Source organism: Pseudorasbora parva, chromosome 3 (assembly GCF_024679245.1).
Source record: "Pseudorasbora parva isolate DD20220531a chromosome 3, ASM2467924v1, whole genome shotgun sequence".
NCBI lineage: Eukaryota > Metazoa > Chordata > Actinopteri > Cypriniformes > Gobionidae > Pseudorasbora > Pseudorasbora parva.
Window position 1 is genome coordinate 50,796,216 of NC_090174.1, and position 24,355 is coordinate 50,820,570.

Genomic DNA, 24,355 nt, shown 5'->3' on the forward strand with positions numbered 1-24,355 from the left:
CCATTAAGTCCACCCCGAGCATGTAACCTGGTTCTGTGATCGGTGAACTTTGCATAAATCCAGACGGTTTTGTGTTACAGGGTTTATATTTCTGGCATACCTCACAGCCTTTGACGTACTGCCACACATCCTTCCTGACGGAGGGCCACCATGCCACATCTAGGATTTTCAGCAGGGTTTTCAACTGTCCCAGATGGCCACCTAGGGGGTTATCATGGTAATAATGCATGAAGTCAGTGGTTAATGATTTGGGTACTACCAACTGGAACTTCTCTCCCTTAGTTCTTAAAGGCACTTTGCGGTACAACACCCCCTGGTGGTCTTCAAAGGTGATGGGCTGTTCCTTGGCAGACCGAGGGTTGAGGCCAGACTGCAGGTGAGTAATAGTATCGTCCACCCGTTGAGCTTGAGCTATTTCTTCCAGAGAGTGTGGTAATGTGGTCGAATGTTGTGTAGACATGGCTAGACATGGGGCATCATCTGTAGAAAACGGCTCCTGAACCCGGGATAGAGCGTCGGGTCCCATGTTGAGGCAGCCCTTTCTATGGTGAACCTGAAAGTTGAATTGTTGCAGGCGGAGTGTCCAGCGAGTGAGTCGAGAGGAGGTTTTAGGGCAGTTGAATGCCCATGTGAGAGCTGCGTGGTCAGTGAAAACCTCAAAAGGCCATCCCTCCAGGTAATGCCTCCACTTCTCCACCGCCCACACCACTGCTAGACATTCCTTTTCAGAAGTGCTGTAATTTTTCTCTGCTCCTGTTAAGGTCCGTGATGCATAAGCCACCACTTGTTCTCCTTCCTCAGAGTGTTGCGTGAGTATAGCGCCCAGTCCTACATCACTCGCGTCCGTGTGAACCTGGAAGGTTTTGTTGAGGTCAGGTTGAATTAAGACGGGTGCATTCTGTAGTGCTTGTTTCAAACCATCCATACTAGCCTGACACTCTGTAGTCCAGTCCCACTTTACTCCTTTCTTTTTTAGATGGTTCAATGGGGCGGATATGTCTGCGAAGTGGGGTATGAACTTATGATACCACCCCGCCAGGCCCAGAAACCTTTGCAAGCTCTTGAGATCTTGTGGTGGCGGGTACTCAGCCACTGCTCTGGTCTTCTCTCTGTCAATCTCCACCCCCCTCTCAGAGACTATATGGCCCAGAAATTTGAGCTGGCGCTTGAAGAAGTGGCATTTCTTCATGTTCAACGTCAAATTGGCTTGGGTAAGTTTCTGAAAAACAGAGTTAATGTCTTGAATGTGGAGCTCTTGAGACTTTGAATAGATTATTATGTCGTCGATATATACAAAGCAGATTTTCCCTCTCAACTCTGCTAGCACACTCTCCATCAAACGCTGGAAGGTGGCCGCGGCATTTCTGAGTCCATAGGGCATGGACTTGAATTGGTATAACCCTTTGGTGGTGATAAAAGCCGTCTTCTCCTTGCTCAACTCCTCCATCTCCACCTGCCAGTACCCAGACTGCAGATCTAAGGAGGTAAACCATGAGGCCCCTTCTAGTGATTCCAGAATGTCGTGAATCAAAGGCATTGGGTAAGCATCCGGTACGGTCTTGCTGTTAAGCTTTCTATAGTCCACACAGAAACGATATGCACCATCCGGTTTGGGGACCAGAACCACCGGAGAAGACCAAGGAGAGAAGGAGGGCTCAATGATGCTGTCCCGCAGCATCTGATCCACCTGCTCCTCTATGACCTGCTTCTTTAGAGGTGACCCTCTATATGCCCGTGATTTGATGGGTATATCTTCGGTTACCATAATCTTGTGTCGTACCACTGATGTTTTACCCAGGGTGTTAGAGGTGGTGAATGGCCAGGTGGAGATCAATTTTGCCATCTCTTCCGGATTGTCGGAGTCCCACTGGCTGATCTCTGTGTTGAGGTACGGGAGTTCGGAAAACCTGCCAGTGGGTGGTAAGGCGTAATATAGGTTCAGCGTTGCAGCCGTAAGAGTATGAGCTTGTTCTTCCGGGGTCGCTGCTCCTGTTGGTATCAGTGATGGCAAGAAAGGGTAGTATGTGTATCCTTTTTCAGATTTTAACCCATACCTCCGTTGTCCCACCTCCAAGACTGCTCCTGTGACCCTCAGGAAATCCAGACCCGCAATAAGCGGAAAGGCGAGGTGAGTGTTTTTCAGGATATAAGTATCCATAATACACTCGTGGTCATGCCATTGAAATCTAACCTTTTGCAGGTCTCTGGACTGATGAATGGTTCCATCCGCCATAATAAATCGCTGAGGGCTGGAGTTCATTGCCACTGGCTTCTCTGCCTTCAACTGATTCCACAGGTTTTCTTGCATTAAGGTATAAGTGCTTCCTGTGTCCAATACAGCATTCACTTCTTTACCATTCACCTTTACCGGCACCACAAGGAGTGACGACCCCGGATGGTGTTGTGCCAGAGTTACTCCTGCCAGGTTTTTGTTGAAGGTACGTTCTCCAGATTTCTTGTAGGCCTTCTCTTTGCTGCTCTGAGAGCCGACTTTTTGCCAATAGTCCTTGGCTCCCATGCAGTCCTTTTCCACCCTTGAGCCAACCTTCACCAGTTGTTCCACTGAATTCACCGTTCCCCTTAGACATCCTGCGACCCTGGGGTTGATGTTGTTTAGTATTCGGTTCACCAGTTCCTCCTCAGATATCTCAGGCTTCCACTTCAGACAGAGAGCTCTATAGTCGTAAGCAAAGTCCCTCAGGCGTTGTTGTGGCTGCTGAACCAGAGTCCTCAGTTTTTCCTCCACTTCAGAGAGGTAATCATCGGCGAGGAAAGCAGCCATGAATGCCTTTTTGAAGGATTTCCAATCTGTTATCTTTGACTTCTCTGCCTTCCACCAGCTCAGAGCTGGTCCCTTCAAGACTGTGCTTAAGGTTCCAATAAGCTCGACACCAGGAAGTGGCCTGATCTCTAGGAAGTTCTCACATTGTTCAAGGAAGTTAAGCACCTCCGCTGTTTCACAGGAGTCTCCAAAGGACGGGAACTCCAGGCGGATGGGAGGTCGAGCGTAGAATGAGGATGTACCAGCCCCTACTGCAGAGGTAAACACATTAGGAGTTTTAGAATGCACAGTAGGTTGAATGTCATATGTATCATTAACCGTGGGAATTCGCTGCCTAGTTACAGGAGCTGGGGTTGGGGGATGTCGGACCGAAGCCACCCGAGAGGCCTCAGGGGTGAAGGCCTGCAACCTGGAGAGTGTGGGAGTGCTAGTTAGTCTCAACTTCCTCATTTGACTTTCCCATTTATGGTCTCGCCTGAGAAAACAGTTTGTGACTGCTTTTTCTAATTTTTCTAGCGACTTTAAAAAATAGTCCTCCAAACCTGCCAAGCTAGAATCCACGGCCTCCCTGAAACTGGTTTCTCTGTTCAATGTACTGTCCATTGACTGTTTAAAATCATTTTCTAAGGTGTGTACCTTTTGATTAAGAGCCAATAAATCCACTTTACATTGTGCCAGATCTGTGTGTATTGATTGTACTACCTCAGCATTCCTCATATGACCTTCATCATCATCATCATCATCATCATCATCAGACTGTTCAGAGTCAGACATGTACAGTGAACTAATCATAGAAGTTATTTCTGCAGTAGGATTACGCCGGGTCACAAACGGGCCTGCAGTAAAATCTGTCTCATTTTGTTCTACATCATCTTGAACATTTACTGGCGTCACCGGGTTATCAGTATTCTCTATCTGGACTTGAACAACTGCATCCCTATTTACCTCATCCATAATTCCGTTTGAAAAAAAAACAAAAACAACAAAAAAACAATTCAAACACCTTAATAAGGAAAGTCCCCGTACGGGCCACCAATATGTAACACTCAGCCTGTTAAAGGCTGTTTACACAACTATCACGGTACGTTATTCCTATTTTTAAAAGGTGCTCAAATAAACTTTTCACAACATCCACTTAGATAATAAACCAAAGTGTATTGAATCAACAACCCCAAACCCAATAAACAAATATATATATGCATACAATATTAAACAATGGTAGAAAAATAATGTATAGAGAATTCAGTCCAAGTCCTGTGTGTGTGTGAGTGTGTGTGTGTGTGTGTGTCGAATCGGTCTCACCGGTGCAATATTATAGTCCGGGAGCTCGATGAAGCAAAGTTATCCTGTGCTGGATCCTCAACCAGAAATAGTCCACTCTTATCTCCTTAGGGAGATAAACATCCACAGACGGTGATAACCAAGCTCTTGTGCAATGATCGATCGATCGCGTAATCCTGAGAGCGTCCTCTCTCGAGCGCCGGTAAGCCGGCTTCTTTTATCTGATGTGCCACATCAGCCGTCAGGACCGATGACGTCACTGGGGATTCCCTGACGCTCCCGACGGAAGTCACGCGAGAGTAAGAACGAGCACCAACACATATCCGGGGCAAAACACGACAAGGGGAAATACATACAACAGCTGTAAAGTGTTAATAATTAAATGAATTAACGGCAGTCTATATATATATGTATCCCTTTATGTGGCAGCGCTACAAGGTGATGAGCGGTGCCTGGTTTCCTACAGACATGATGCTTGACATTCAGACCAAAGAGTTCAATCTTTGTTTCATCACGCAGAGAATTTTGTTTCTCATGATCTGAGAGTCCTTCAGGTGCCTTTTGGCAAACTCCAGGCGGACTGTCGTGCTGTCTGGCCATACCATACAGGCCTGATTGGTGGATTGCTGCAGAGATGGTTGTTCTTCTGGAAGGTTCTCCTTTCTCCACAGAGAAACACTGGAGCTCTGTCAGAGTGACCATCGGGTTCTTGGTCACCTCCCTGACTAAGGCTGGTCTCCCTCGATCACTCAGTTTGACCAGGTGGCCAACTCTAGGAAGAGTCCAGGTGGTTCCAAATTTCTTCCGTTTACGGATAATGGAGGCCACTGTGCTCATTGGGACCTTCAATGCTGCAGAAATTATTCTGTAGCCTTCCCCAGAACTGTTCATTGATACAGTCCTGTCTCGGAGGTCTACAGACAATTCCTTGGATTCATGATTTGGTTTGTGCTCCGACGTGGCTTGGTTTGTGCTCTGACAATGACCTTATATAGACAGGTGTGTGCCTTTTAAAATCGTGTCTATGCAGCTGAATTTACCACAGGTGGACTCCAATCAAGTTGTACATCTCAAGGATGCTCAGTGGAAACAGGATGCACCTGAGCTCAATTTTGAGTGTCATGGCAAAGGCTGTGAATACTTATCTACATCTGAATTCTTTTTTTTTTTTTTTTTTTTTTTTTTTTTTTTTTTTTTTTATAAATTTGCAATGATTTCAAACTTCTTTTACATTGTCATTATGGGGCACTGTTTGTAGAATTGAGGAAAATGTGTTAACTTAGACACTGCAGCAAAAAACATTATTTATTCTAACAGCCATAATGAGGGTGTTAAGACTATTTTGTAAGATTATTTTGTTTTTGGTGCAAAAAGATATGACCTAGTGTATAATATTTGGTCTTTTCAAGTCTTGAGCTGTTGTTATTGTTTTGTTTATAAAGCATAGCATATTCCATATTCTGTTAGCTCAGCATATATTGCAATATCCTATTTCTGTTTTAAAGCACACAGATGCCATGTAATGTTAATAGCCGATTATTAATATGCATATGTTCATTTGTAAGGAGCTGGCCTCTCGGGTCAGAAGACTTTCTGTATCTAGTGACATTTCCTGAACATTCTCATGCCCCTGTCACTGCAGCAGACTTGATCTGGTTTATAATGACCCAGTTTCCAGTTATCAAGACCGTTTAATTAAGTTACACAACTTAATTTAAAAGACAAAAATCAATTAACACAGACATTTGAGTTTGTGTGTTAATGTGATGATCAAAAGAATGTCAACAGAACTCAAAAATATATTTAAAGGGTTTAATTAAATCAGTAAATCAGATTTTTTTATTATCTTGCAATCATTTATTTAAGTTGTGGTATCAACTCTGCACTACTTTTTAGAGTGTACATTTGCTGTCTGTTTTTTTTCTTCTTCTTCCATATAATTCTCTGATGTGGAGGCAGACAGAGTCAGCATATTAGTGTGACTGGTGGGTCTCAGGGGAAAAACATATTTGCACTCGTTCTTCCACACATTCATTTATCATCCCCTGTTTCTCTCATCTCAGCACAAACTAATGGCCCTTAACACTTAATTGCTGTATCAAGCAAGCTCACACACTTTCTATTATGAAGGGGGCAAACCTCAACGGGCAAGTAGGCGTCCCAAATAAAAAGCAGATAATTTTGAGCACAATCTGTGGACTTTTTTTCATATGCTGTAAATTGCACATCATTTGTCATGGTTATATACTTCACAACCTGAACTGTCAGAATTGCATGCAATAAGCAAAAATATGCATACAAATTGAGTTCAAATTATATTTACAATGGCAGTCAAATGTTTTTTCATATATTTTTGTCTGATCACCAATATATTTGATAAAATACAGTCAAAACAGATATATTGTGAAATAGTATTACCATTTAAAATAACTTGTTTATGTGAATATAGATAAATTGTAGCTGGATTTTCAGCATAATTTCTCCAGTCGTCAGTGTCACATTCAGAAGTCATGCTAATAAGTGTTTATTTATTTATTTTTTATTTTTTTATTTTTTTACCTAGGAGAACTTGTTGATGAATATAGATAAAATAAATGAAACAGAAATATTTTATAACCAGTGTTGGGGTAATGCATTACAAGTAACTTGATTTACATAATAATATTACTTTTTCAAGTAACTCGTAAATTAACGCATTTACTTTTCAAATTTACAACAAAATATCTGAGTTACCTTTTCAAAAAAGTAACGCAAGTTACTTTTTCACATTTATATGACTGTTAGCTCTCCTGTCCCCATGTCGAGAGAAATCACGAGTAAGTGCAAAGGTGTTGTATGTGAACAGGTTATTGTAGTTCTAGACTAAATTTGAGCATTTATTCATCTCACTTGAATAAAGATTCAGTATTCCTCAAAATCAATACAATCAGTCAGATGCAAAATCAGACAATGCAAACCTTCAATAACTAAACGTTAAATAAAACAAATGCATTTAATCTACCTGTATTGACCAATTTGCTGCTGAACTTTGACGACTCAGTTAAACCATGAGCAAAAATTACTAGACTTTTTTTATTATTATTGGTAAAACTTTTTTTTCTGCGTCCTATTCTTCCATTATCCAGAATGGCAGCGCAGCGCAGACATTTGCACAAATATATATATATATATATTTGTTATTAAAAAAACAAACAAAAAAACAAGCCTAGCCCAGGTGAGAAAAAGTAACTTAACTCAATTAGTTACTTTTCAAGGGAGTAACTTTCCCCAACACTGTTTATAACATTATAAATGTCTTTACTGTCATTTGAATCAATGTAGTGCATCCTCATTAAATAAAATTTTTAATTTCTACAAAAAAAATGCTTAACCCAAACTTTGAAATGGTAATGTGTCATGGTTTCCACCCTAATATTAAGCAGCACAAGTTTTTTCAACATTGATAATTGTTTATTGAGCACCAAATCATATTAGAACGATTTCTGAAGAATCATGTGACACTGGCTACCGAAAATTCATTTTTGCAATGGCTAAAATATATATATATTTTTTTAAATATATTCAAATGCAAATCAGTTATTTTAAATTATAATAATATAACAGCTATTACTGTATTTTTGATGAAAAAAGTGCAGCCTTGCTGAGCATAAAAGTCTAGCATCTTAGCATCAGTTATCAGTAATTATCACACAATATTAAAAAAAGAAAAAGAAAACATTTTGTAACTTTTTTGCTCTCTCTATCCCAGGTGTGGCAGTGCGGCGGCAGTATGGAGGTTCTTCCATGTGCCAGAGTGGCACACATTGAACGTACAAAGAAACCATACAACAATGACATCGACTACTATGCCAAGCGAAACGCATTGCGGGCAGCAGAGGTCTGGATGGATGAGTTCAAGTCCCACGTCTACATGGCCTGGAATATCCCCATGAATGTAAGTGAACGCTTTAGTTATCATGCTCACCCAACCTCATTTGAGTTTAGACAGCCAATGGTTAATGGAAAATGATTGCTGTGATTACTTTTGTCATGATTAATTTACTTCTGCGTCTTCTGCGCAAGGCACAATACACAGAACGAGATTGTAGATTAAGTTTGCATCTTGTCAGAGTCAGTTTTAATGTCGTCCTCAACACACAAATACTGCATTCACTATCTTTGCAGTAGATTATGTTGAGTCTCACACAAATATGCCGTAAATATATAACCTGTGTGTCAATTAAAGTTTTTTTTTATTAAGGGCATTCTTGCACCTTGCAATTTGCAGAATTACATTCATAAAATATGCATTTAATTGGACGAATCGAGATATGTAAACACAGGGCATTTTTCTTCCTGAAATGAAAAACTGTATTGAAAGGATCATTCGACCAGAGCCAGCACTTAAGTTATTAAAAGGTTTAATTGTATTGAAGTGTTTCAGAAATGGACTTGGTCAATAAATGCAATGAGATACTTCACCTCTTAACAATTATATCAGATGATTTTTAAATGAAAGGCAAGTTAATGATAGCCAAGTATACATTATTAATAGTTATTTATAATGCTGTAGTGTGGTGTTTAATTCTGCATGGTGCTTTCCTGTCAATTACAGAAGTGCCCTCACTAAGCTTGTAACTGGTCTTCAGTACTCAATGATGTTTATTTCTAAAACACTTATAATAGTCAATACAGCTAGGTCTGTTTCCCACAGCACATAAGCAGTGCAGAAGCAAAGCTGCGACGTACAGGAAATGCAACAGCAGGTTTTTATGCTGACAATTTTAATGTTGCATAAAATGTTGAAATAGAAGAGAAGCCTATTTTTCACGTGACGCGAGCGTGTTGGAAGCGTTTCCAGGCAAAATAAAATATAAAAAGATGTGTATATGTCATTTTGACACAAATACATATTAATAAAAGTCTGTAGGTTAACATAAATGCAGATATAGACCTAATTGTAATAATAAAAAACAACATAGCCTAATTATCGATTTTGAAATATTAAACCTGTCAATACAGAACGAAATATTCTGTAGCCTGTTTTGCGGTCAATACCATAGATATGTATGGCCAATAGGCTACTGCCGACGTTGTCTTTGCTGTATCAATAGGCAATATATTTATATTTAACATGAAGTAAGGGCTTCCCTGTACATCAATAGCAGCAGCAGCGCTGCGTCAGACACGCTTCTGGTGTGCAAAGACAGAGAAAACGCCCCGCGGCTGACACGCAACAAACGCCACGGCCACGCTCATGCCACGCTTTTAGTGTGTCTCCGGCCTAAGACTTTTTTTTAATGGGTTACTCCATTATTTTGTGTTGCTTACGGTATTGATAAAGTAAGATTAAACTTTTAGGTTAATTCTTTATTATTTTATTGTATTGTATTTTATTTTTACTGTGTTTCTGAAGCATTGCCACACTGTACAAAATTATTTAGAAAAAAAGTTACCTGGTTGCTAACGTTTTTTGAGAATCGACAACCTTTATTAAAATATTATTAAAAGATTTTGTAAGCATATTGGGTGATTGTGTGTTTTATTTCTGATGATGCAGCCAAATTGTGCAATTATCATGATTTATCAAATCTTTTATGTGGTTCAGATACAATAATATTTTGAGTTTCTATTTATTAAACCAATTTCCTTCATTGTATCAACTCAAATTTTTAATTTCAATAAACTCAAAATTGTAAGGCAACCAGGTTACTTACTTTTTTTAAGTTAAACCAACCAAATACAGTGCAGGTGTAAAATATTTTTTATATTTTTTGTAGGTTACTCTTATTACTCTTATTATTTTATGTTGCTTATTGTATTGAATTGAATTGAATTGTATTGGGCGGCAGTGGCTCAGTGGTTCATGTAGGTTGTCTACAAACCAGAAGGTTGGTGGTTCAATCCCCGGTTCCACCTGACCAAGTGTCGAAGTGTCCATGAGCAAGACACCTAACCCCAGCTGCTCCCGACGAGCTGGATGGCGCCTTACATGGCTGACATCGCCGTCGGTGTGAATGGGTGAATGTGAGGCAAAAATGTAAAGCGCTTTGGATAAAAGCGCTATATAAATGCAGTCCATTATATATATATATATATATATATATATATATATATATATATATATATATATATATATATATATAATTTTTTATTTATTTATTTATTTATTTATTTATTTTTTATTATTCAACTGTGTTGCTGCAGCACTGACAGGTCGCAGCTTCTAGTCATGGTATGATTGCATCTGTGTGTGTGTACAAAATGTAATTACTTACTTGGCTGAATTAAGTGCTAAAGTACATCTGAAATACAGTCACTTAGATGTTTCGCTTACTGACGTATGACTCAATTGCTTCTGTTGTACACATATATTAAATTTAATGTCATAATAAATTGTTACACATCAGTACACACATATCAATTTACCTTCTACATAGACAAATTCTAACAGAGAGTTGTGGCTGTGTGTAAATACGTCAAGTTGAACAGCCTCAAATTGCAAGTGCTTTGTATTTTAGACACTTTAATTAACACAGCATCAAAACCAGTGAAAAATATGGGCAAATACAGAAAACCCTTCAGCTGCTGGGTGCAAGCTTCTCAAATACAGGACAGACTGCATTCGGTATGCATCGAGCATAGTTCTGTTCCCTAAAAAACAGGACAATTTTTGAATTATACAGGATGGTTGGCAACCCTACCACTGAGAATCAGAGATTGAGTTTTAGATTCTGAGTGTGTTAGCAGAGAGTTTTTGAATACCATTAGAAGTTCTTTGCTTCAGTCCACTGAGCACTTCTCCATGCTTACTTGAGCCCACTCGCTAGCGCTGGTAATTAAACAGATGATTAGCATGTTAGCGGCTCCTAATGAATGAACAATTGCAGTCTCCCATGACTGACATAAACGCAAACACGCACTCCTCCTGTTCTCCCTGACAATTTTCAGGCAGATTAGAGCTCTTTTGTTTATGTGCGATGGTCTGATGATGGAACACGGTGAATATGAAATTCAAAATGATGAACACAAACTATAGGAACAGACTTTCCTAAGCTATATAAATAGTTCAAAGAAAGCTTGAACAGTCTGTGAAGCTAACAGCAGGTTGTGGAAATGTAATCCCAGCAAATTAATAAATGAAAGGTTCTTTAGTTAGCAGGCTAAATTCATAACACCATTTATTATTAGTGTGACAATAAATCCTAACAACACTTCTCTTGGGGTCTCTTTTATCTTTCTTTCAGCATTATATACACATTATATTTAATATCATTATATATAAAACTTAACTTTCTGTTGTTCCAGAACCCAGGAGTGGATTTTGGAGACGTGTCAGAACGTGTAGCGCTGAGGACGAAAATGAACTGCAGAAGCTTTCGCTGGTACCTCGAGCATGTCTATCCCGAGATGAGAATTTACAATAACACCATCACTTATGGAGAGGTAATAAAGACAAACCAACCCCATGTGCAACTTTTAAACCAACCAAACCTTTCATACACTGTTAGTTTAATGCCGCCATACTCCTGTGAATAATCCATCATTCAATTAGTTTTTGGCAATTTTTTAAAGTAATAATTTCACCTCCGGAGCTTGCAATTTTTTTTTTACTATATACTAAGCACCCGTGAAGAAAGAACCATTGTAATGAAAGTGATGGATGCAATTAAATCTGTCTAAAGTGACTTAAAACATTTTATATTTGAGTATAAAGCCATTTTCATATGATTACATTATGTGAGAACTGCACATTGCATTTTTGTCCTGGATGGTAAAAACTGCAGTAATACAACAGAAATGTATTTAAAGATAATTGGTTTCCATAGCAACACTGTAGCAAGCATTGGGATTAGCTCCAATTTCCTTATAATGAGATTTAATGAGGCCCGTATTAACTCTAGAGTGTGTGTGTGGGTAGAGGGAGGGAGGAAAGAGAGTGTGCGTGCGTGTGTGTGTGTGTGTGCGTGTGCGTGTGCATGTGTGCTTGTTTTTGTGACATATCAGGACACAAATTTGTATAATGAAATCGGCTATGACATCGGTATTACAGAAGAGGGTGACTTATGAGGACATTTCCCCATGTCCCCACTTTTCAAAAGGCGTGTGTGTGTGTGTGTGTGTGTGTGTGTGTGTGTGTGTGTGTGTGTGTGTGTGTGTGTGTGTGTGTGTGTGTGTGTGTGTGTGTGTGTGTGTGTGTGTGTGTGTGTGTGTGTGTGTGTGTGTGTGTGTGTGTGTGTGTGTGTGTGTGTGTGTGTGTGTGTGTGTGTGTACTAGAAAGTTCTTGTGAGGGCTATGTTTCAGGGTTTGGGTTAGGGGATCAGTATAAAAATTAAAATGTTTATAAAAAGTCTCCATAAAACTTGAAAACTCAACATGTGTTGGTATTAGAATCCAACAGGCCTAAATCTCAATAGAAAATAAATCTTAGAGCATTTTCAATTTGTTGAAGAAAAAAAATGAGACCTGCATTTCTACATTGATCTCTGGAACTGCAGGGGCGGAAAATCTATAGCTGTATTGAAATAGTTTGTCTCTGAAAATATCCCTGCTAGACCACATATCTCCACATAGATTTCACATTTCTCATCCTCTGCCCAGTATTAGGTTTTATGGACGGTCAGTGTTGTCATCTCCCAAATGGATTTGACAAAGCGTGTGTATGTGCAATTATGTTTAACTTTCAGAGCAGCACAAATGCTAAAGGCTTAACTGGGCTACTTAATAGTACATGTGCGCTCATGCTTCATGCGTCATGATTTTGCTGTCTGTGTTTATTATTGTTTATTTATTTTTCAGGTGCGAAACAGTAAAGCTAGTGGGTACTGCCTTGACCAGGGGTCAGATGACGATGACAGGGCCATTCTCTACCCATGTCATGGCATGTCATCACAGGTTAGTGTGTGTATATTCGTGCTGTCAATCGATTAAACAAATTGTACTAATTAACTCAACAACAAAAAAATTCTGTAATGAATTAAAAACATCTGAGTTTTTAATAGTTTTATATTGTAATAGTTACACAGTTGCTCTCCAAGTTAATGTAGAAACAACTTAAAGACAGTACATTTAAAATATTTGTTGTAATTATGAATGAAGGCCAGTATCACTGATACTGAAACTATACTGTTGTCTCTATGAAATAGATTTGTTTTAATCATTAATGATAGACATTCAAAATTACAGTATAATTGAAAGCTTTAAATGTCGACCTTTATTAGGCAAAAATAATAATAATAATAATTTAAGTGAATTTAAAACAATCTTCACATAAGCCCATTATAATACAAACAGGTATTTTGGCATAATTGTGTGTTATGTAACTTAAGGGATAATGTACATCCAGCCGGTTGTTATCCGTTTTGCGTCGGGGTCCGGATCACTCTGTAGGGGTTTATTCTGCGATTACAACCGGCTGAATGTACATTATCCCGCTTATTACATGGCTACTTGTCTCAAGTAAATTAGACACGAAATATTTAAACATTTTATTAGCTTTTACGCAAAGCTTCCGCGGAGAAAACCAGTTCCAAACTGCTTAAGTCTTTATCTATTGCTGACGATTTGTTACATAGGCTATATGTTGAAAATGAATGCTGAAAGGGTTAGTTCACACAAAAATGAAACTAAAGCCTAGTTCACACTGCCCGATTTTTGCCCCGATTTTGAGTCGCCAACAGGTTTTGTGAAATTGACGACAAATGCCCGAGATCATAGGCAAATCGGTGCTCGTGCACGTGAGTGACAATCACGCAGTGTGAATAATCAAAGACGCGATCAGAGAGAATCGCTGACGAGTCGCCGACGCCGGTGAGATATTTGGCAAAATATCTGGACCTGTCGGCGATTGAAACTCCTGCTGTGTGAACAGCGTTCTGACTGAAAATGATATCGGTGATGACCGACAGCCAATGAAAGAGTGAGATACAGGGCAGCGGGAGGTTCAGGGAGGAGTTATAGAGCAGAATATCAGTATTTTAATAGATGTATTTACAATTCTATCAAACAGAAACAAAGGCCAAACATTTGCACATCCAGTCACAGCAGCAGCGCATTACAAAATTGTATATTTACCTCAAACTGTCTTTGCAGAACACAATCCTGGCTCCCTCTGTCTCTCCAACAATTTCTTCCGCCATAATATGTTTTTCTTTTTCTCCACAAATCAGCGCACATACAATTTGAAGCAAACTTTGTGCAGTTTATCATTTTTAATAACAATTCCAAGTCTCGCGCGAGAACTCCGGTCTGATTCACGTGTGATCTCACATTGCTTACTTGTCACTTCGCACGTGTAGTTGGAAAACGTAGTTTGCGCACCGGAGAGAGAGAGAGTTGTCGGCGATTCTTCCTCTTGTTCAGTCATGCAGCGTGAACTCCTCTGTCGTCAAACCATCGTGCAGTGTGAACACAGCAGTGACTGAATGATACCTCAGATAGTCATGCAGTGTGAAAAGAGCAGTGACCCGACGAGTTTGAATATCATGCAGTCTGAACTAGGCTTAAGCCCATGATTTACTCATCCCCAAGTCATCATATGTGTATATGACATTCCTGTTTCAGACGAATACAATTGGAGTTATATTTAAAAAGTCCATGGCCTTGAATCCAAGCAGTAGTTGTAGCTGTTTCTAAAGTCCATTAAAACATGCAGTTGTCCGTCAAATAACGTGCTTGAATGGGTTAATAGAGGCCTTCTGATTCGAATCGATGCGTTTGTGTAAGAAAAATATCTATATTTAAAACTTTATGAAGTAAACCCTTGAAGTCCTCAATTGTAACCCATGGCGGTAAAGTGTTTAACAGCCATAAGAGGGCGCCAGAAATTCAACGACAGCGTTAAGCATATAAGTTGTACCGGTCAAGATCTCGTCGTAGTACCCAGATGAGCAGAGTGTTATTCAATTTTGCCGGTTGTTATCGGGAATAACATACCGCTGGAATGCGCGATTGACCAATCAGAATCAAGTATTTCACAGAGCCGTGTAATAATGTTTGTTCAAGCGTGGAAGACAACTCTATTCTGGAGGACTGTCTGTCTGTGCGATACTGCTGCACATCAGCAACAAATACATTTCTGGAATAAAAAACGTGAACATAAACATTAAACAGTATATAAATCAAAATTGCCAAATTTTGCAAATGCCAACGTCCCCAAGAAGGATGGGGGGTTGTGTCCTATATTAGATCTCAGGTATCTGAACCGGTCTCTGAGGAGATTCAGGTTCAAGATGCTCACTATTCCAGCCATCGTGAGTCAGATACAGTTCGAGGACTGGTTCGTCACGATCGATATAAAGGACGCATATTTCCATATCTCCATCCTTCCAAGTAACAGGAAGTTGCTGAGGTTCGCTTTCGGGGGGCGAAGCGTACCAATATTGGGTTCTTCATTTCGGCCTAGCTCTTTCACCTTGCACCTTCAAGAAGTGCATGGATACAGCCCTGGCTCCGTTAAGACTCCAGGGCATCCGTGTACTCAATTATATCGACGACTGGCTCATTCTGGCCAGGTCGTACGATATGGCGGTTCGGCATCGAGATTCCATTCTAGCCCATATGAGGTGCTTGGGGCTGAGACTCAACACGAAGAAAAGTGTGTTGATGCCCTCCCAGAGGACTACGTTCCTTGGAGTGGTATGGGACTCTGTAACGATGCAGGCACAACTGTCTCCCGCGGTATCTGGACTGTTCTGGCGGAAGTCTCCAGAGTGAAGCTAGGCCGCAGCCTCACTGTCAAGCTGTTCCAGAGACTGCTGGGTCTCATGGCAGCAGCGTCCAGCGTAATTTCCGCTCGGCCTGCTCCACATGAGACCCCTACAGTGGTGGCTGAAGACCAAGTGGTTTTCCACGAAGGGGAATCCCTTCCGTATGATCAGGGTAATGCGCAGATGCCTTCGTTCCCTCATCATATGGACGAAACCTTGGTTTCTGTCCCTAGGGCTAGTATTGGGAGCATCATGTTGCCAGAAAACCGTTTCAACAGATGCATCCCCTGGCTGGAGCGCAGTCATGGAAGGCCGCTTTGCGAGAGGTCCGTGGGGGACCCAGCATTCGTCCTGGCACATCAATTGCCTGGAAATGCTGGCGGTCTACAAGGCTCTGAGGAGCTTTCTCCCGGACCTCTGCAGCCACCATGTCCTGATACGATCCGACAACACTGCCGGGGTATCTTATCTAAATCATCAGGGGGGTTCTGAGGTCGTGCCCTCTGTACAGACTGGCCCTTCAGGTCCTCCTGTGGTCCCAGGGGAAACTGTCATCCCTCAGGCCGATGTACATCCTCGGGGACCAAAATCAGGGAGCAGACATCCTGTCGAGGCAGGGGCTGAGGCCCGGGGAGTGGCGTCTCCATCCTAAGGTGGTGGAGGCAATATGCAAGAGGTTCGGCCCAGTGGAAGTGGATCTGTTTGCGTCTCGAGAGACGTCCCACTGTCCACTGTGGTTCTCCGTCAGGCATCCGGCTCCGTTGGGCCTGGATACCATGACACAGATGTGGCCAAAGCTGCGTCTGTATGCATTTCCCCCGATCAGTCTGCTCCCGGGAGTCCTGGAGCGAGTCCGCCGGGAGGGCGTCAGCCTGCTCTTAGTAGCACTCCGGTGGCCGTCCAGAGTGTGGTTCTCCAACATCGTAGACCTGCTAGACGGCCTTCCATGGCAGATCCCTCTGAGGAGGGACCTGCTGACTCAGGCAGGGGGCACGATATTCCAACCCCGGAGTTATGGAACCTATGGGTCTGGCCCCTGAGGGGGCACAGCTTATAGAAGAGGGTCTGTCAGCAGGTGTCATCGAGACCCTGCTCAGCTCCAGAGCTCCTTCCACCAGGAGGCTGTACAACCTGAAGTGGAATGTGTTTTCCACTTGGAGTAGAGAACGTGAGGTGAACCCAGTTAACTGCGCAGTAGCTTCAGTGCTGGAGTTTCTCCAAGATCGTTTCTCCGCCGGGCTTACCCCGTCCACACTTAAGGTGTACGGGGCAGCCATTGGGGCTTTCCACACACCTATAGGTGGGGACCACTGGGAAGGCACCATTTGGTTGTACGGTTCCTCCGAGGGGTGCGGAGGCTGAGGCCTGTGGCTCATTCCAGGGTTACAACCTGGAACCTGGCAGTAGTGCTCGAGGGGTTGGCTGAGGCCCCCTTCGAGCCGCTGGAGCTGGCCGAGGCCAAGAACCTCACGTTTAAGGTGGCCTTTCTCCTTGCCATCACGTCTCTGAGGAGAGTGGGGGACCTCCAAGCGTTGGCAGTCACGCCAAATTGCTTGGAGTTTGCCCCAGGCAGAGTTAAGGCCATCTTGCGTCCGACCCCGGGCTATGTATCCAAGGTACCATCTAACATGGTACAGTTGGTGGTTCTCCAGGCATTCCATCCCCCGCCTCGTGACAGCGGAAGAGGGCAGACTTCACCTCCTCTGACCGAGGATTTACTTGGAGAAGTCTGCCCAGTGGAGGAAGTCAGACCAGCTGTTGGTGTGTTTTGTTCCACCCAAGAAAGGGCTGCCTGCGACAAAACAAACACAGCCTATCAGGTGCGCAATCTGCCTTCAGCTATAGCTGTGAGGGCTAATTTTACCAGTGGCATGGCCTCCTGAGTGTGCCCAGAATTGGCTTCACACCAGTGGGTTGCGATGGGCGTGGCATAGTGGGTACTCATTCCCCGAAGTGTCATCTACAATGACGCAGTGCGAGTTCCCTCGATAAACGGAACGTCTCAGATTATGAATATAACCCATGTTCCCTGAGAGGGAACGAGACACTGCTTCTCGTAGCCACGCCTATCATCAGAGCACTTGCTTCATCGCAGCAAGCTAACCCTGCTTGTGCCGGCGTCCTTTTGTACCTTCTGGGCATGCCGTTACTCGCTACGTCATGATGCAACACCAATCAGGATTGGCCTTTTTTCATTCAAGCTTCAGTAGCGTCACGCTAGGGGCGTTCCCCGAAGTGTCAACTACGATGACGCAGTTTCTCATTCCCTCTCAGGGAACATGGGTTATATTGATAACCCAAGACGTTATGTATACAACTCTGGAAAAAAATTTTATATTTGCAATCACTGCATAATATTTCCATATGTGATATTTCATAGTTTTCATTGGTTCATTTGGTAGTGTTACATTAGCCACCATAGCCATGAGTGTGACAGAAAGTCAACTGAAATGTTTTTTTCAAGGATACAAAAAATATCAAATATTACATTTTGTTCCCCTCAATCTTGTTCTTAATCTTCATGTGGTTACATCATTGCATTTACATTACATTTATATCCCGAACAGACAGCAATAATCTTGTTACTGGCAAATGCAAGGACAGGGAGCCAAGAATATGCCACGTTTGCAAAGATAAATTACTGTATCAATATTGACATATGCACCGGAAAAAAACTGCACCATTTTCACCAGTGCATATTGATGCAAATTGCAAGAATTAAATGAGATTTGTAATTGAAACATCTTCTCAACCTCAGTGTACACTTATTTCACATTGCCTGGAGATAGAGAGAGCAGCTTAAGTGGAAATTACCGGTAGATTGTATCTCAACTTCAGTGTACTGTCCTTTCATAACTGCCTTCCTTGCAAAATAGAGGATGTCGGTTTATGTGACTTTGACATCTGACATTTTTATTCATTCGGATTAAATGGATGTGGAATAATCAAACAGTTCCCCTACGGGGCTATGACCTTTGACAGTGTGATGTGACCTTTTCACTGTCATCCATGCACAAGAGAGATATGATCCTTTGAACAATTTAAAATACAATATTTCTCCCTATTCCTCCCTCTCTCCCTTCTTCCTCCCTCCCTCCTAAATCTTGTAAGGGAATGACAATGCCTTAGACCATAATCCAGGCCTAAGGGAAATAAAGCAATTGAAGTATATTCCCTTTGTATCATTAAATTACAATAAAAGCTGGTTTTACATGATACAGCTTAGCTTAAATTTTTTTCCACGATTTTTTTCATCTCCTTGCCCAGTGACAAATTAAAAACAGGAACGATTCATGTGCCATTTAAGCCCCATGTGAATTAATATATTTATTTATTATTTATAAATATTGGTTGTAGAATTACTGGTATGAATCATTACTGTGCGGGGTCTTTTTTGTATTTGTGTTGGGATTGTGATTGTATTATATTATTTGTTCTCAGATTCTCGGCGAGGAAAAAAAATGTTAATCATTTTTTTCTTTCAGCGTTTTTAATTGTCAAGCCATTTCAAACAGCATGCCGTCTCATCCTTTTAATCAAAAATCTTTTGTTACTTTGTCCTCTGTGAGCGCATCATATAAGTGAATGCATGACCACTATGAGAGCTGGAATTGGGTTACTGTACGCATGAAGATGAGCTCACTCTATTGTCCTAGTGCTGTTTTTCACCTTGGTCACTGGACAATTACCCTCGCTTATAGATTAACTTTACTCAATAGAGCGAGCTTGATTTTCATTGAATGTCAGCTTGTACTTCATTGTTATGTGCCGACCTTGGGATCTGATGTCTAAGAGATTGACTTTCAGCTGAATTATTGACCTGTGTTATTCAGTGCTGTGTATTTACCGTAATAGATAGCTCCTATCTAGACTTCCATCTCTCTGGCTAGTTTATGTACACTTATGATGGTGGTTTTAATCATACTGCTCATATCTGGAGTTTTCTTAAAGGAACAGTTCAGCTTGTGAGGTATTTGATGTCTGAATGAATCACCTGAGGTTTGATGATTTATGGTTATGTGTTGATCAGTCCTGTCAAAATGAGCGTGTTAATGCATGCAATAGATATTTTTTCAGTTTAACACAATTAACACTGTCCTCCTTTGGCTAGCATCACATTATAGGATCACACTCTTATTCATGCAAATGCTTTTAAAACATTCAAGTGCAACAATACAAAAAAGAACATTCCGTCTGTGAATGTCCTGACACACACTACACACACAACACACAGTAAGACACGCGAGACGCGACAGTATCACGCGCACAGAAAGCGCCCAGAATCAAGTTCTCTTTTACTATTGAACAGACAATAACACAGAAATATGATAAAAGGCTGTTTTGTCAAGTATTCTCATAAGAGCAGTCTTAAATGAGTTATTAACGACTTAAATGTACTTAAAGAGAAAATGAGATGTGCGTGACCGCGTCATATCACTTTAAGCCTTGCAGTGGCAGGACCTAAAGTGACAGCAGCCCAATAACCACTTGCTGGGTCATTAATGTTAATCAAAGAACAAAGGCAACAGAGAAAACTGTAGCTTTAATAAGGATTAATCGATATTTAATGTTTTTTTTTTTTTTATGCAGTGCAGACTGTTTAATAACTTTGTTTAATTTCTGTATATTTCCTACATGTTAAGGCCCTTACACACTGGACGCGATTTTGACATGCGAATAATTCGCGCGATGGTTTTTTTTTTCGATCAGCTTTTTTTTTCGATCAGCTGTTTGTGTAATGAGCGCTTCCACACCGAACGCGAATGTGCTGAGGCGAAAAAACGACATTTATTTTTTTCGCTTCGATGTCGATTTTTTTTACTCTACCGGGGACAAAAACGGCTTCAACCAATCACATGAAAGGAAACAAAGGTGACGAAATGTCCAGTTGATGTCACAAGCTATTCAATCAACTTTAACCTTTGCCAGGCATGGCATTTCTCATGAGATTACAACTGTAAGCTGTACAGCTGCAGCTGTGTTTGCCCACTGTATGAAACAGACAGCAATAACTTAACTTATGAGTAAGTATAATAACTTATAACTTATAAGTTATTACCTTTTATAAATAGTTGATTTTTTTCTAAACATTGTGTCCGCGATTATGGAAAGTGAACGTGTTGCCATCAGTAGGCTACGTCTGTGGCACTGAAATGTTTACATGTGACTCGACTGGAAACATCTGCTCGGATCGATTGATTCCCTGAAGTGCGCGGTTTGTCTCGTCAGATGCACTGCCGTCTCTGGAGGAGATCCTCAAATTGTCCCACAGACTTTAGAAAGTAAGTGCAGAACCGGCCATGATAAAGTTTTAGCTCCTGTTCAAGATTACCATCCTCCCCTTCAGACTCTGTTCTTTAAGACTGGCTGCACCCAAAACCTTCCTCTCGGTCCTTTAAATAAAATGAAAAGCTCGTCTTCACTGAATGATGAAGTGCCCGTGTTTTCTCAGCTTTTGCTGTGAATGTTTTGGAATGTTGGAGCTCTGAAACGTCGCAAATTTGTGTCGCGGCTGATGTGAATGGTATTGACGCGAAATATTCGCATGCGAAATATTCGCTTATTCGTTACACTTTTTCGTTACGCGTCCGGTGTGAAAGGACCTTTAGACAGTTAGGAACATAGATATGTATACGTAGATTCCCCATTTGAACGCTCCAGGCACACCAACGTGCCGCCATTTTAGAACAGTCAACACACGTCAACGCTTCAGATGTTGTCATCACTCACATAAAAAAAAAAAAAAAAAAACTTTGAATTACTTTTTCATCTGCAGAACACAAAATAAGATATTTTGAAGAAACTGTTTTTGTCCATACAATTGAAGTCAATGTTGTCCAAAATATATTTAAACCCCAATAACTATCATTGTATGGAAAAAAAGAGGCAATTTTCAACATTTTCTTTTGTGTTCCACAGAAGAAAGTAAGCCATACAGGTTTGTAACAACATGAATGTGAGAAAATCATGATGGAATTTTCAATTTCAACTATCCCTTTAAAATGAATCTAAGATCCTCTATTTCATTTTATACATCACATATTTTCTTTTTCTTTTTTTCTCTTTTTATTATACATTGTAACTTGATGTTTCTTTTCAGTTGGCAAGGTACACCACCGAGGGCTTATTGCAGTTAGGACCCCTGGGGTCGACTACGTTTCTGCCTGACACAAAATGCCTGGTGGATGATGGAAGAGGAAGGACTCCCAGCTTGAAAAAATGTGATTCTGTCAGCCGGTCTTCCCAGAGGCTCTGGGATTTTACTCAGGTAAGAGAATGCACTCATACAAAACAGTTTATTCATTAGCTTGCTGAACGCTTCACATTAATATTTTATTTCCCACTTGAGACTTAAGTATGTATTAAGTCTTCAGTATTGATTTCCCTAAATGAAGATTGTTGTTTTGTTGAGAGAAAAAAACAACAACAACTATTTATATTAGAATCTTAAATTGTACTGTTTTCTTTTCAATAATCACCTGTATATTTTATAAATGCACTCTTGTGTTCAAAGTTTTTGAAAGAAGTCTCTTATGCCCACCACGTCTGTTTATTTGATAAAATACTGATTAATATTTTGGAATATAAAATATAATAATAAAATTGGCAAAAACACAAAATTGATAAAACTTTAAAATTAAAATTAAAACAAAATATTGATAAAATCGAATTCAGAATATTAATCAAAACTATAAACTAATGGTATATTTGTGATGTTAAAATTCAGAAATACTTCTAATATGCTAATTTGATGCTCAAGAAACATTTCTCATGATCAATTTATAAAACAGTCATGCTGCTAAATATTTTTGTGAAAACACACATTTCTGATTAATAGAACGTTCAAAACAAGGACATTTATTTGAAATAGAAATATTTTATAACATTATGAATGTTTTGGCTGTCTTGCTGAAAAAAACTTCTTTGTTTTCTTGAATATTTGTTTCTTAGAATGGGCCCATCATAAGTCGAGACACAGGACGTTGCCTGGAGGTCGAAATGTCAAAAGATGCAAACTTTGGTCTGCGGCTGGTTGTCCAGCGCTGCTCAGGGCAGAAATGGATGATTCGGAACTGGATAAAACACCCCAGACACTGAAGAACATCCAACCTGAAAAATAACCTCCCTGAGCTGAAGAGTAGCCATAGACACAAACCCTGAGTCTGGGCTTTGACAGAGGAGATGAACTCGCGTGCAAGATACTCTCTTTCAGGGTAAAATGCTTTCAATATAGAAGTCTAAAGGTGGAATATTGTCTTTAGACGCATTTATTGTTGAATGAGCAGCTAAATCAGAAGACCGTCAACACAGGAGACAGACTTGCTGTTTGCAAGTCCACTGTACAGACTCCCAGCATACTGCAGCATACTTGTGTTCCCAAGCGGAATTCTGATGAGCTGTCTCAGTGAAACTCTAAGAGGATTCTAAAGTGTTGCGGATAAACAAAAAGAGAGAAAACTAAAGTCTTGAGTGTTACTTCTTATCAATTGCCATATCAACACTTTTTCTTCAGGCTATGAATTGCTTTGGATAATTGAATACACACGTTGTAACTTTAATCCCAAGTGCTACAAATCAAAAAAAAAGAAAGTAGTATAGACTTTAATCCGACATGATAGTTTCAGCTATTTTATCTATTGAGTATTTTTCCTTTATTTACAGACTTATTTGCTAATGCACAACGAAACCATGTGTTCACTCAAGAACTCATGTGCCTTTCTCCATCGTTATGCCATCAGACCAGGGAATGTTCCTCCCTAAGCATGTACAAAATGTTTGATTTTTAAATTAATTAAAATATGAATATAATGTTAAGAGGTATTATTGTAGAAACACGTTGTAAAATACTCAAAACATGATAATCCAGGAAGATCAAAACAATAAAAACAAGTTTTCTTTTCTTTTGTACAATGTTGCATGATGTATTTATGTGAAATTCCGTGTTGTAAAATGATCAAAGTTATTTCATATTGTAGAATCAATGACATCACGTTTGGAAGCAATAAGGCCACATTCATACAGCACCAGAATATGGTTGTCAATCCTGTATTTGAGTCCTTAATACAGTTACATTCACACAGGATGGTTATTTACAGGAGTGGCAACCGCATTCTTTAACCAAACTCACACTAAGAAAACCTGCTGTCCCATCACAGTGCAAGAGAGCTGCTTTGCTCCACAGAAATGCGTGTCTTCATGTGTCCTGGTTTTCATTTGTAGAGCGGTTACATTGCAGTGACCCGGATGGGAGTGAGGTTTAGGAGGGTCACTGTATCGAAGGCCATTTTAGAGCTATGCGAGTGGGTCAAGCAGTAGCAGTCCTGGCTGTTAATTTAGGTAGGGCAGATTCTGGGTCTTAGCGCTAGTTTATGATAACCATTTTGTAAGCTTTATATTTTAATCTCTGAACACATCTGAGCACTTTTGACAGAATTCTTATGTCCTTGCTTTATTTACCCTGAGGGTAGTGCTCTAATAATGATTTATTACACAAAGCATAGAATGTCATCTTAGACATCAAGTATTATTTATTGCATCTTAACACCATGCCCTAACTACAAACGAGGCCGCGACACTATCTTTTCCAACCTAATTATCCAATGGC

The 24,355-nt window shown here is 40.5% G+C and overlaps 1 protein-coding gene across 2 annotated transcripts in view; it reads left to right on the forward strand.

The window, feature by feature from the left end:
• galnt9 (polypeptide N-acetylgalactosaminyltransferase 9) overlaps positions 1 to 23,651 on the forward strand; it is a 157,978-nt gene extending 134,327 nt beyond the window's left edge. For both annotated transcript variants that reach the window (XM_067439384.1, XM_067439386.1), the window contains 5 exons: positions 7,812 to 7,997; positions 11,351 to 11,488; positions 12,842 to 12,937; positions 21,851 to 22,018; positions 22,702 to 23,651. In XM_067439384.1, coding sequence (XP_067295485.1) covers positions 7,812 to 7,997; positions 11,351 to 11,488; positions 12,842 to 12,937; positions 21,851 to 22,018; positions 22,702 to 22,848 — 735 coding nt within the window. In that variant the 3' untranslated portion in view covers positions 22,849 to 23,651. The remainder of the gene's footprint in view (positions 1 to 7,811; positions 7,998 to 11,350; positions 11,489 to 12,841; positions 12,938 to 21,850; positions 22,019 to 22,701) is intronic.
• The last annotated feature ends 704 nt before the right edge of the window (positions 23,652 to 24,355 follow it).